At 40.5% G+C, this 13,865-nt stretch overlaps 1 protein-coding gene across 5 annotated transcripts in view; it reads left to right on the top strand.

Moving 5' to 3' along the window:
• The window catches only part of HECTD4 (HECT domain E3 ubiquitin protein ligase 4), a 180,547-nt gene that overhangs the window by 78,668 nt on the left and 88,014 nt on the right, over positions 1 to 13,865 (top strand). For all 5 annotated transcript variants that reach the window (XM_035017036.1, XM_035017035.1, XM_035017038.1 and 2 more), the window contains exons 9-15: positions 488 to 646; positions 4,702 to 4,815; positions 5,533 to 5,673; positions 10,541 to 10,773; positions 11,159 to 11,304; positions 13,046 to 13,116; positions 13,748 to 13,853. In XM_035017036.1, coding sequence (XP_034872927.1) covers positions 488 to 646; positions 4,702 to 4,815; positions 5,533 to 5,673; positions 10,541 to 10,773; positions 11,159 to 11,304; positions 13,046 to 13,116; positions 13,748 to 13,853 — 970 coding nt within the window. The remainder of the gene's footprint in view (positions 1 to 487; positions 647 to 4,701; positions 4,816 to 5,532; positions 5,674 to 10,540; positions 10,774 to 11,158; positions 11,305 to 13,045; positions 13,117 to 13,747; positions 13,854 to 13,865) is intronic.

The raw sequence follows: 13,865 nt of genomic DNA, 5'->3' as shown, positions 1-13,865 counted from the left end.
ATATATAACATATAAGGGGTTATCATAAATCATGCAGGTGTAGAATTATTCTGTTATATTGTGAAAGCTTTTGTTTTCATTAATTAGTTATAGGTTGAAATTTCTGGCTGATTTTGTGTTCAGAGCTGTTTGTAATGAATGTAATAAGCCAAACCTGTTGGAGTACAGTTTTGGGAAACACAAACTGTAGGATTCTTCTTTCATTCAGAAATCTAGTCCATGTGAGGATTCATTCTTTTGAGAGAAGTTTTGAGATATAAAGGAATATTGAGTATTGGGAACATCTTTAAGAAATGTTCAGCTCATGAAACGGGGGGCTTGGGGCCAGGCTACTTATTTCTCCTTAGTTTACCAATTCTTGCTGTGTGTTCTGAATCTGGGCATATCCTTGTTTGAATAGGGGCCCCTTCACTATACTGTAATCTGTTTTGGCAATCAAAGTAATCTGGTGTCAAATACTTATCACCATTTTCATCCCTTTCACCAGCAAATACTAGCTGTGGGCTACCTCTGAAAATGCTTCGGAAGACGCCCATCTATACCTGTGGCACGTACTTGGTGATGCTGGTCCCACCTCCAGGGGGATCAGGCAGCTCTGCCACTCGTTCTCTTTTTGGTGGAACAAGTGGTTTGTCGTCTCTAAAAAGTAAGTGTATTTTATTTGTAGCACTTTGCCCAATTTGTTTCTAACTTTGCAATTTAAGGCTTTTCTATTAATGATGTTAAATTTCCTCTGTTAAAGTTGTTTGCAGTAGCTCGTTGAAAACAAAACTTAGCAATATATTTATAGGTTAGGAGGAATTAAAACTATAATTTTTGTAGATAATATAGTAGTACACTTCTGAAAACCATCATCCTGTAAAAATTACTAGAAATAATGAGTTCAAGACAATTTTAGGAAATAAAATACTCTATTGCCACATTATTTACTGATGACACAGCAAGAGTTCGACCCACTATGAATAGAATTCCAGAGCTATTAAATAAGTATGTGAAATGCCTCCATTTTAGGACACATAAAATGTGAAGCCAAAAAGGTCTAATTTGGAAATAAATGCTGTTAATTAAGTATACATATGTTTTTATAAAAGAGGGAGGCATATTATAGTAATTAAAGCATTGTGATTTTGGCTTCAGAGTAGACAAATAATCAAATGGAATAAAACGTAGAGTCAAAATCAAGAGTCAAAAAAATGTTTCAGGGCATCTGGCTGGCTCAGTTGGTAGTGTATGTGACTCTTGGGTGTGTGTGAGTTTGAGCCCCACATTGGGTGTAGAGATTACTTAAAATCTTAAAAAAAAAAAAAAAAATTGCCATTTTCTAGCCTTCTTACCTTAGGGACATCATTTGACCCCTCTGAGCCTCAGTTTACCCACCTGCTGCAAAGAATAAAAGGAAAATAGTATCTCACACTATTGTTTGGTGATCATATGCAATAAAGTTATGTTAGAGTATTTCTAAGAAATGGCAAAACCCGTTGTTCCTTTCATGTATGGTAAACACTTTTTTGTGTTTTTCCTTGAAATTTGTTTAGACACACAAAATTAAAATGTTTTTAAAATCTTTGTTTTCATTCCCAATATTTTCATATTCTGTCCTTTCAAAATAATTTACAGTTATCCCATTAAAGGATTATATTTCACATGTAGCCTTTTAAATTTGTACTCTAAGCCTGAAGATATAAATTTGACCTCAGTAGTTTATACAACATCATGTATCTAATATCAACCTTTAGGCCATTTCAAGTACATTCAACACATTGCATGTGTTTGGGATTTAGATATTCGTAACAACTCAGTGCTCTGCCTTTAGAATCAAATTGGTTGGACTTTTTCTCAACAGCTTGTTTTCTCTAACAATTCACGTGACCAGGATGTCCCTTTAGCCCTTGAATAAATGATAAATTTACTATTAGTCTTTTTTTTTAACAGTAGCTTTATTGAAATATAACTTACATACCATAAAATCCACACCTTTTAAGTCTACAGTTAGTGGTTTTTAGTATATTCAGAGTTGTGCAACCATCACCATTATCTAATTCTAGAACATTTTCCATCACTTCAAAAAGGAACCTCTCTTCCATATCCATTAGCAGTCACTCCCCCTTCTTCCCCCTCACCCTGGCCCCTGGCATCCACCCATCTACTTCTGTCTGTATGGGTTTATCCTTGGACTTTTCATATTTGTGGGATTACATATAATATATGTGCTTTTGTGACTGGCTTTTTTTTTTTTAATGTTTTTAAGGTTCATCCATGTGGTAGCAGGAATCATTACTTCATTCCTTTTTATGGCTGAGTTATATTCCATTGCATGGATATACCCCATTTTGTTGACATTTGGGTTGTTTCTACTTTCTAGCTATTTTGAGTAATACTGCTATGAATATTCATGTACAAGTTTTTGTGTAGGCACATGTTCACTTCTCTTGTGTATGTACGTAGTAGTAAAATTCTGATCATATGGTAGCTATATGTTTACCCTTTGGAGGGATTGCCCAACTGTTTTCCAAAGTGGCTGCACCATTTTACATTCTCAGCAGCAGCATAAAAGGGTTCCAATTTCTCTACATCCTCAGATTTATTTTCTGCTTTTTAAAATTATAGCCATCCTAGTGGGTATGAAGTGGTATTTCATTTGTGGTTTTGATTTGCATTTCCCTAATGACAAATGATGTTGAACGTCTTTTCTTGTGCTTATTGGCCATTTGTATGTCTCCTTTGGAAAAGTATCTATTCAAATCCTTTGTCCATTTTTAAATTGGGTTATTTGTTTATTTACCATTAGTCTTATTAAGCTCTTTTTAGTCTCCTTGGCATGGCTTTGTCACTCAGTTGAAATTGGCCTTCACGGTGCTATTTTTTCATGAGGCTATAGCATACATAGTGATTCTATTTTAGGCCAACAAATCAGTAAATGCTTAAATTTCTTCTGTGTCCTGTTCCACATTGGTCGCTGTCAAGGCTACTCAGTAAGTGCAAGTGGTGCTTGCCTCAAGGATCTCCTAGTCTGGTTGGGAGAAATGTTGTCAGTGTGTGAAACAAGTAGAAAATAATGTGCAATGCTGTATCACCACCTGAACCGTGGGGAGCGGACGAAGTGCTGCAGAATCTGACAAAGGGTCATTGCAGAGGGGGGTAGAAAGGAGATCTATCCTGAGGTCTTGAGTTTAAGTCAGGAAAAACAGGTATTATGCATATACGTGGCCAAGTTGGGGAAAGACCATGCATGGCAAACACAATGAAAAAGAGATTTGGGAAGATCGCTTGTTGGTGGGCAGGTTGGCACAGTGGAAGGTAGAAAAGGACAGTTTTTTGTTTTTTTTTTTAAAGATTTTATTTTATTTGTCGGAGAAAGAACACAAGCAGGGTTAGCAGCAGGCAGAGGGAGAAGCAGGCTCCCCACTGAGCAGGGAGCCCAGTGCGGGACTCGATCCCAAGACCCTAGGATCATGATCTGAGCTGAAGGCAGACGCTTACCCGACTGAGCCACCCACGTGTCCCGAAAGTACAGTTTAGATGATAGCTTGGATCAGGCCTGATGAGGACCTGGATTTCAAAGGGGATGGGAATAAGAAAAAGGAACTCTAGAGACAGTGCTAGAATTTTATGTTTGAACGTGGGGAAATAAAACTAGTATATATGTGCTGGTGCAGTTCCTGTAGAAATGTTTTAACTTAGTTAATCTTCACAATAACAATATAAGGTAGGTACTTCTATTATCTCCACTGTGTATGTGAGGAAACAGAGGTTCAGTACATTTTCCAGGGTCACACAAAAGTGGTAGAACTGGAATTCAACCCAGAAGCCTAGAGCCCATGCTTGTTATCACTGCACTACCTGTGTTAAGGGAAAAGGCCAAAGTGTCTCCCTAGTTTTAGAGTAGTGCTTTGAAGGACAGCAACCTAGCTGTGTTTGAGTGTCCATTAACCTTTATTGAACAGCAACTATATATAAAGTTTTCTTGTAAATGGTATTATGTAGTGATCTTAGTGATCATAATTCCTCTTGCAATGACCCTTTTGATAATCTATATTGAAAATATATGCAAAAGTTGCCATTTACTTATTTTTTTTAAAGATTTTATTTGTTTGAGAGAGTGTGAGTGCGGGGGGAGAGGTAGAGGGAGAGAATCTCAAGCAGACTGCTTGCTGAGCACAGAGCCTGACGCAGGGTTCAGTCTCACAACCCTGAGATAATGACCTGAGCTGAAATCAAGAGTCAGATGCTTAACTGACTGAGCCACTCAGGTACCTGGCAAAAGTTGACATTTTAAAAACATTTTGAAAAATAGGGCTCACTATTTAGGAGGACATTTGTGACTGTTTTCTTTTTTTAAGATTTATTTATTTGAGAGACCGCGCAAGCAGGGGGGAAGGGCAGAGGCGGGGCGGGGAGAGAGAAAGAGAGAGAGAGAGAGTGAAAAGCAGATTGCCTGCTGAGAGTGGAACCTGACAGAGGACTTGATCCCACAACCCCGAGGTCACAACCCAAGTTGGGTGCTTAACTGATTAAGCCACCCATTTGCCCCCTTTTTTGGTGTTCTTATGTTTGTATTCTATCTCCTCATTGTTACCACCAACAGACAACAAAAAAGGTGTGATTTTTTATGGAAGTCTTGTTAAGAGCTTAAAGTTTAAAATTTGAAAAGTAGACTATCATTGTGAGGCTTATTAAACAGCTTAATATTTGTTTCCAAAGTCCTTGCCTCTAGCTTGGTGTATAATATTTCGGATGGTCAGTTCACAAGTCGTGCCGATCTCATAGATGCTGCTGGAAGCTCGTTGGGGCGTGGTGCTCTTGTACCAGGATTGGGTAAGAAATGCCCACTTTTCCTTAGAAAATTCAAACTTTTAGCAATTTCTCTCAAAAAATCTTGCCAATTCCTTTTTCCAGTAAGAAATAATTTTTTGATGCCACTGTTTAATTCTAAGGATCAACATAAGAAACGGCCATAGGTGACATTCCTCTGCATAAATTGCTACTGAAGATACTATCCATTAGGTTGTATGATGATGCCCGTAGCAAATTCTTCTCAAAGTTCATGCTGTGAAGAGGTTTATTTCCCATGAGGCATTGGCATGCTTCTTATTGTTAGGAAATGAACATTATGTAATGTATTGGATTTTCTCTTTGCCTTGGCTCCTAGTGAAGCTCATCTTTAAGTTTTGGGCTTGGTTACTAAGGCTTTTACTGTGTGTTAATGTTCACTACTCCTGTTAATACCTGGGTTTTGGGTTAAGCCACTTAAATCCTTTTGGGAATTAAAAGGGTCACAAATAAGTTAGTTACTAAGAACTGTCTATTCCATGAGACCTATTCCATTCTCACACAGGAGTTAAAGTAGAAATTGAGTCCTGCCTTCTTGCTGAGCCCCAATCTAATGCTTTGCCAGATAAATATATGGAGATAGGGATGTGGATTGTCAGCAGCAGAGAGAGTTGCCCTTCCGTTCTTTAGCTGTGCTTTGGAGGAATATGTATACAGACAGAGGATGACATGGCAATTGGATGAAGTGTGCTCTTTCTGCAGGTGCCTGTTACGATACAGTGAACAACATGCTGTGGACGTGCTCGAATGATTATATTGATCAGTGGTGTAATCCAGGGAACCAGGCCTTCCATTATGTTTGTCAGAGACTTGGAGTCAGCCACATCATCACTGAGCCCAAAGGTGAGGTGCACTCATGGTCTTACAGGAATAGATTTTTCCGTCATGAAATATGAGAGAAAACACGTAGCCCAAGCAACAAAATGTGTCAGCAGCTTTCCCTGAACTTGAAACCTAACATCCTTGTTGCCTGATTGGTTTGTTTGTTTGTTTGTTTTTGGATTTACTTATTTAAGAGAGAGAGCATGATCAGGGGGAGGGGCAGAGGGAGAAGGAGGCTCCCCACTGGGCAGGGAGCCCAATGTGGGACTCAATCCCAGGATCCTGGGATCATGACCTGAGCCGAAGGCAGATGCTTAACCAACTGAGCCACCCAGGTGCCCCACCAGATTGTTTTATGATTAAATAAAGAAATATGTAAATAATAGAGGACTTGAGACTGAGAAAAAAACTGTTATGTCACTCTGAAATTGTCAGAACTTTGGTGCAAAAGTTGATTATTTGTACTTGCCATGGGATCATTTGCCATGGTAATGTTTTGCATTGACAACTTATTTATATACAAATTTAAAATTAGAATCACCAATAAAGGATCTGTATTTCTTAATATTAAGTTACTGTTTTTTTTTTTTAAAGATTTTATTTGACAGAGACACAGCGAGAGAGGAAACACAAGCAGGGGGAGTGGGAGAGGGAGAAGCAGGCTTCCCGCCGAGCGGGGAGCCCGATGAGGGGCTCGATCCCAGGACCCCGGGATCACGACCCGAGCCGAAGGCAGATGCTTAACTGAGCCGCTCAGGCGCCCCTTAAGTTACTATTAAAATCTCGTGGCTTAAGGTCAGCTATGGTGGTATGGAGGAGCATAATCCTCTCCCCATAAAGCAATGATAAAATGGACATGATTACCAAAAACAACTATTTCTAGGCTCTGGAAACTGACCAAGGGCATACACCAAGTTGAATAGTGAATATTCTTAAAAACCACTGAACTTTGGGTAAGAACAGTGGAAGTCTGTTGTACTCTTAGCTGGGGATGCTCATGTCTCCCACCTTAGGCTTGGTCAGTGCAATATTCTCACCAGGGTAGGGCAGATCCTGTAAACCAGCAGCTTTGCTTCCAGAGGGGGCTGACCTGATTTGAAGCAATACATGGAAAAAATTCCTGCCCAGCAACAATGTCAGTAACAGTACCAGTCTGAGTGGCAAACCAACAGAGAAGACTGGTGGCCTAGCTTGCCTGAGCTGCTCACCTGAGGCTGTGGTCGTGATTAGGGCGAGCAGAGGACCAGCAGACTAACCAGAGATTTACTCATGAGCTCCAGGTAGCGAGGAAGCTACAGAGGGATTTGGTTAGCTACCTGTCCATCTGTGTAGAAGAAGCTGAAGAGGGTCCAACCTAGGTGGTTCACACAGACCTGGCTGAGCAGGAGCCTACACATATGTGTGGAGATGTGAGGGGGTCTCACAAAGTAAAATCCAGGGCAGAGTTTAAAGCGTGTGACCCTTGGTGTGCTACCCCAAAACACACAGACCCAGCCAGAAGGCCATACTTACTTGGCTCAGGGTATTTGAGCACAGACTTTGACTCAAGACTAGATGATCCCTAGGAAACAGGCTTAAAAATAAAAAAATGAAAGTATACAGATGAAAGAAAGTAAAGTAGAAAGAAGAATTGGAAAAAACCCAAACCAAACAGAAGTCAGTAGCAGGCGAAACTCCGATGTAGATGAAAACTATAGCAGCCTTTATATATATATTGAAAGATCTAAAGGAAACTCCAGGGTGCCTGGGTGGCTCAGATGGTTAAGCATCTGCCTTCGGCTCAGGTCATGATCTCAGGGTCCTGGGATCGAGTCCCCACATCGGGCTCCCTGCTCCTTGGGAGCCTGCTTCTCCCTCTGCCTCTCTCTCTCTCTGTCTCTCATGAATAAATAAAAAAAATAAATGAAACTCCATTGAAAAGATGCAAGTATGATGACTATGACTTAAAAAAAAAAGAGAATTTCAACAAATAAATTTTTGAAAAAAGAACCAGTTAGAAATTCTGGATTTGAAAAGTTCGGTGACTGCAAAGAGCAGCTCAGCAGCAGATTTGACATGGTGGGAGAAATAAATCTGCAACATGGACGTAGATAGAGTCATCCTCTTTGAAGAGCAGAAAAGGACACTCTTGGGGAGTACTGGTCAGGTATTTTGTAGAATGTCCTTCAGTTTGGGTTTATCTGATGTTTTCTCTTTTTTTTTTTTCTAGATTTATTTGAGAGAGAGAGAGCATGAGCAAGGGGTAGGGGCAGAGGGAGAAGCAGATCCCCCCCACTGAGCAGAGAGCCCGATGCGTGGCTTAATCCCAGGACCCCAGGATCATGACCTGAGTCAAAGGCTGATGTTTAACCAACTGAGCCAGTCAAGAGCCCCTGATGTTTTCTCATTTTGAACTGAGGTTTTAGATTTTAGGGAGGAATACCGCAGAGGTGAAGTGCTTTTCTCATTACATCCTATCACACGGCACGTGATATCAACATGATTTATTATTAAAATTGATCACTTGGTTTGGGGCACCTGGCTGGCTCAGTCGGTGGAGTGTACAACTCTTGGCATCGGGGTTGTGAGTTTGAGCCCCATCTTGGGTATAGAGATTACTTAAAAATAAAATCTTAAAAAAAAAAAAAAAATTGATCACTTGGGTTAAATGCCAGCTTTCTTCAAAGTTACTATTTTTTCCCTTTCCAGCTAGAAGCTAGTCATTAAGCCCACGCTTATGGGAAAGGGAATTAAGCTCCACCTCCTGGAAGGAAAAGCGTCCCAGAACTTGTGGACATATGTTAATCACCACAGTAATTAATGTTTTGAGGGAGGTGATACTTTGAGGCTATGCAGTTATCAGATTTTTTTATTCTTGAGTTAGTTTGGTAATTTGTGTCTTTCTAGAAATTTGTCCATTTCATCTAAGTTTTCTTATTTGTTGGTATAAAGTTGCTCATACTATTATAATTTTTAAAAGGCCAGTGGTAGCTTCTCTACTTTCATTCCTGATTTTGGTATATGTGTAGATTTACTAAAAATCATTGAATTGTGCACTTAGAATGGGTGAATTTTATCTTAAATTCTATCTTGATAAGGCTGTTGGGGGATTAAGAAACAGCAGGGGCGCCTGGGTGGCTCAGTCAGTTAGATGTCTGACTCTTGGTTTCGGCTCAGGTCATGATCTCAGGGTCCCGAGATCGAGCCCCGTGTTGGACTCTGTGCTCAGCAGGGAGTCTGCCTGTCCTTCTGCTCCTTCCCCTGAGTGCTTTCTTTCTCATAAATAAACAAACAAATAAACTTTAAAAAAAGAAAAAGGTCAACTCTATATTAGTGCCTCCCTAATTATTCTCTCCAAGCTTCTTGCTTAATCTCTAGATTATATATTCACCTGTACTCGGATATCTAATAGGAATCTTCAACTTGTCAAAAAACAAAACTCCGTTTTTTCCCTTCTCCAAATCTCTACCTGCTGAATCCCCAGTATGCTAGTATAGGGATCACAGTTCCTTCATATGCTTAAGCCACAAAATTAGAGTTCTCTAGGAGTCTTTCTCTCACAGTTCTCATCCAAATGGACATCAGCCAATCCTGTCAGCTCCGATCCTCAAGATAGATCCCCAATCCAACCATTTCCCACTATGCTGCTACGACTCTCACCTAGGCATTGGCGGCTTCAGCAGTTGATCACGGTGGCCAACTCCCTGGTTTTCCTTCCTACTTCCTCCACAGTTGCCCTCCTCCGCCCCTGTACACTAATTTTCACACAGTCACCAGAGTCTTCTACAGTCTCCGTAGTCAGATCTGTCCCTCCTCTGCTCCGTCTCCTCCAGCGGCTTCCCATCTAACTCGAAATAAACCTCATTTATTTGGGTAGGTCCCAGAGACTAGCTTTCAGAAAGTGTTTGGTGAGGACGAATATACTAATCCAAATTATTGTAAAAGCAAGGACTCAAGGCACAGAAGAATGTGGAACCCAGCCTAGCCCTCCAGTTAACATACAATTGAAAAGTTCAGTTTTGGCCAAGTTTACCTTCTCTTTGGTTTTCCACGAGTCCTTTCCTCATAGCTTCTAGTGCCCACGATCCTTTTGCAACTCCCAAGTTCCCCCCACCCAGACCCGCCTCTCCCAGATCACCTGCTTTCCTGTTCCTTTAAGGCAGTTCATTTCAGCTGGTTTAAGAGGAAAAGCAGGTTTTTGGGTTTCATTGTTGTTGTTTTTTGCATTTTGCATTTTGCCTATTTTCACCTCCATTCCGTGAATGCCCATGACCATCCATGGGGTGTTATTATGTAAGAGGATTCTCATGAACCCTCAAGGTTGAACTGATGGCTCTCTAGGTTGTAGTGACTAAATGAGATAAAAATGGTGAGGTACTGTGGGAGGAGATATTTGTGGACCTGGGGTGGGGATGCAGTGGGGGTGGTGTTCTATCATAGAGAAGCCATAGAAGATAGATTTTAGTAGATTGGTTCCAGCATGGGCTGTGAGCGGACATGGACTGTATGCAAATCCCAGATCTACACTTAGTAGCTGTGTGACCCAGGGCGAGTTACTTAACCTCTTTGACATTGATTTACTCCTCTACAAAACGGGGCTAAAATAGTCTAAGTTTATAACAGGGTTGTAAGGTAATGCATGTAAAGCATTTAGCCCATTGTCTAGCATATAGAAAGGGCTCTCTCAGTGGTTACTTAAGCTCCTTAAAAATGGGAATTCCCTAGTGTGTTCATTTTCACCCCAGCACTTAGTAGCAGGGAAAAGGATTCTCCAGAATTAGTGGAAGAGATGAGGAACAAGATATTCTGTCCTAGTGCACGTGTACCTTTTGTAAACCAGAGTTCTTTTCCTTGGGGGGCCACGTGTGGAGATGTCTTTCCTCACTGCGTTGCTTTTTTCATTTTTTAGAAGAGGCTATAACCACAAATGAGGTTATAAACCAGTTATTGCACCACGTTGGTGCGATGTGCATACACCAGCTCAATCTTCTTGCCACCAACCCCAGTCTTCCAATCACAAGTGTCTTGGGCAAGCAGCATCCAATTGAAGCATACCATCTTAGCAGTATTTGTGACATTATGGAGAAGGCCATGGTTAACGGAGATACCTGTATCATACGCTGTATTCTCGTTGTCTTTCAGGTAAACGCACTTTTTTGACAGAAGTAAGATCAGAGAGAAAAAGAAACCCGAAACCTGGTTTCAGCCAGCTAATTTCCACCGGAAGAAAAGTTTAGTAATATTCCCCTCTTGTGTGTTAACCACATTCTAATCCTGTAATTAGAATTATAATTATATTCATTGCATTACAGTTAATGGAGTATTGCTGTAGGTAGCTCATTGCAATTAATATATATATATATATAATATTTACTATAATTATACTATTACACAATAGAGGAGATTGTGGTTAAAAATCCACCCGGATGTCTGTTCATAAGAATATCTACTATGTGCTTTTTTCATAGGGATAATTTTATCCCTAGTAGAATTAGCATTTTTAGATCTACCCCTTATGTTTCCGTAGGTGGTATTTAAATTTTTCTTCAGCCCACAAACTGAAAGGAATCGAGACATCATTCGACGGTCTGGATTGCTGCTTTGGCAGTTGTTGATGGCCCCAAAAGATCAGATTTGCCCTGAAATTCAGAAGGAAGTGTGTCTTGCCATCAGGTAATCTGCAGATGATTTTCTTCGTGGTTTTTGCAAAATGCTTCTCCTGTGCTGCATTGTAATCTTTCCTGAAGTTCAGTAGCATAGAAGTCTCTTACCCCGTCCCACAGTCGGGACCTCGTGCATAGGGAGTAATTTAACCAGAGGGGCTTGTGGCCCCAAGCCATGTGTGTAACTACGTTCCTCAGCTTGCCTTTTGGATTTTGAAAGAAAAATAAAAGCAAAACCGTTGAGAGGATTTTTTGATGGTTGCAAGTGGATGTTCCTGTCGTTTAGGGAGAGTATGTGGCAAGGTGGCAAAGAAGCAGGTTTGGACAGCCAGCAGACCTGGCTGGGTTTTAGTCTTTGCTCTGCCACTTACAAGCTCGGTTCATGGCTTCCATTTCCTCAGCTGTAAAGTGTACATAAAAATAACACCTACTTTAAGAGTTTGTGAGATTTTTAATAAGATAAACTCTGATATAAAGTGCTCAACAATATTAGCCTTTTAAATTCTATTTAAAACCTTGGTAGAAAAGATGGCAGAATTTGTGGGCCATTTTCTGTTTATTATCATTTAATTTTTTTTTTTTTTTTTTAGTGCAATGAACTTTTATCCAGGAATATAGCCTTAATGTGACCAAGTATAATTTAGTGACCAAGAGAGAACTGAATGCTTGGTCTGGAAGAACTGTCTGATGGGAGTGAGCAGAGAGGGAGGGTTTTTTTTTCCCCCCTTCCATAATCGATTATGCTTTGGGTCTCTTTCTGTATTAAGTATTAAGGCAGTAATTTAAATCTGGTGTCATGAGGAAACTTCTGAGGGTAATGGGTATGTTCACTGCCTTGATTGTGGTGATGGTTTCATGGGTCTATGCATAATGTCAAAACTTGTCATACTTACACTTGAAAAATGTGGACTTTATTGTATGTCAAACCTCATTTAAAAAAAATAATAACAGTTCTGACACTACTTGCAGTGCTTTTCATCTTGTCCTTTTGGAAAAGCTGAGATTTAGAAATTCCACTTCTCGAATGTGCTTTTGGCCACAATCTGGATATATACCTGGCTCAACTGCATTGACTTTTTTTTTTTTTTTATTTTTTATTTGACAGACAGCGAGAGAGGGAACACAAGCAGGGGGAGTGGGAGAGGGAGAAGCAGGCTTCCCGCCGAGCAGGGAGCCCGATGCGGGGCTCGATCCCAGGACCCCAGGATCATGACCTGAGCCGAAGGCAGACGCTTAACGACTGAGCCACCCAGGCGCCCCTACGTTGACTTTTTATAGCTCAGTTCTCTTTAACCAGTTCCATATCCAGCCTCAGACAAGATCTTATTCTGGTAACTCGTAGACACGAGAAGGAGTGCCTGTTTATCACAGAGGTGAATGGGCTATATCGTGACAGTGAATTTAGGTTCAGCCACTTTGTTAGTGATGAAGCTTCCCTCCAAGTTTTATGTAATCACACTGCCATTTTTTTTTTTTTTAAAGATTTTATTTATTTATTTGACACACAGAGAGAAAGCACAAGCAGGCAGAGAGAGAGGAGAAGCAGGCTCTCCACTGAGCAGGGAGCCCGATGCGGGACTCGATCCCGGGACTCCAGGATCATGACCTGAGCCGAAGGCAGTCGCTCAACCAACTGAGCCACCCAGGCGCCCCACACTGCCATCTTTAATATAAATACAAATTAAAATATTTAGAGTTTGGATTTTCTAGAACATTTGTTGAAAAGCTTTTTGACTTTTCTGTCCTTTCAGCTCTGGTTTAAATATCTTATACCCCGGTGAAACCGAAATCAATAACTTACTGAAGCTGGTCTTAACGGAAGGTGAGAATTATCCTTGAATTCTCCTTGAACAGTCATCCCTTTTTTTTTTGTCCCTAAGGAAACCACTGGCTATTAAGATAATAGATATTTCTTTTCTTCATACCTGTTAGCATTCCTCTTAAAATGTATCTGCACATATGCTAACGCTTCTACTGGGCCGAGAGCAGAAACTGTTCTATGTATCTTCAAGCTTTATAAACCTTTTTCTATCCACACCGCTTAGCAGAAGGTGCCTGACAGTAGATGTTTAATGCACGTTAAAGATAATGACTTCTTGGGGATTTTCTAAGTCAGTTTGTTTCCTCCAAAACCCAACTTTTAAAGTTAGACTAAATAAATGCAACAAAGTTAACCCTGTCAAAGACACTCTGCATTTAAAAGCAACATTAACTTAAGGAATTAGAGATCACGCTTTATGATGTATGAAGAGGTGACTTATGCTTAGGTCAGGATGTACTGGTTTTAAAAAGTCTGATTGGTTGTGATGTTTTTGCTGCTGCTGTTTGTGTGAGTACATGTGCCTGGAGCCCCTAGATTGTCACCAGTCTGTTCCTTTCAGAACTTGTTTTGATACCCTCAGTTTTCTAAGTGTAATCACCAGGGTCATTTATGGAGCTTTGTTCTGTGTCAGGAGAGAGAAACAGCGGCCTCTCCCAGCTGCGGGATGTGATTCTAACGAATTTAGCTGAACAGCTTCAAAACAACCGATTTGGCAGCGAGGAGGATGAGCATTACAGGTGACACCAGTT

This window comes from Mirounga leonina, unplaced genomic scaffold, assembly GCF_011800145.1.
Source record: "Mirounga leonina isolate KUSES-001 unplaced genomic scaffold, KU_Mleo_1.0 Mir_171, whole genome shotgun sequence".
Classification (NCBI taxonomy): domain Eukaryota; kingdom Metazoa; phylum Chordata; class Mammalia; order Carnivora; family Phocidae; genus Mirounga; species Mirounga leonina.
Note: the sequence above shows the minus strand (reverse complement) of the source record. Positions and strands in the feature narration are given on the sequence as shown.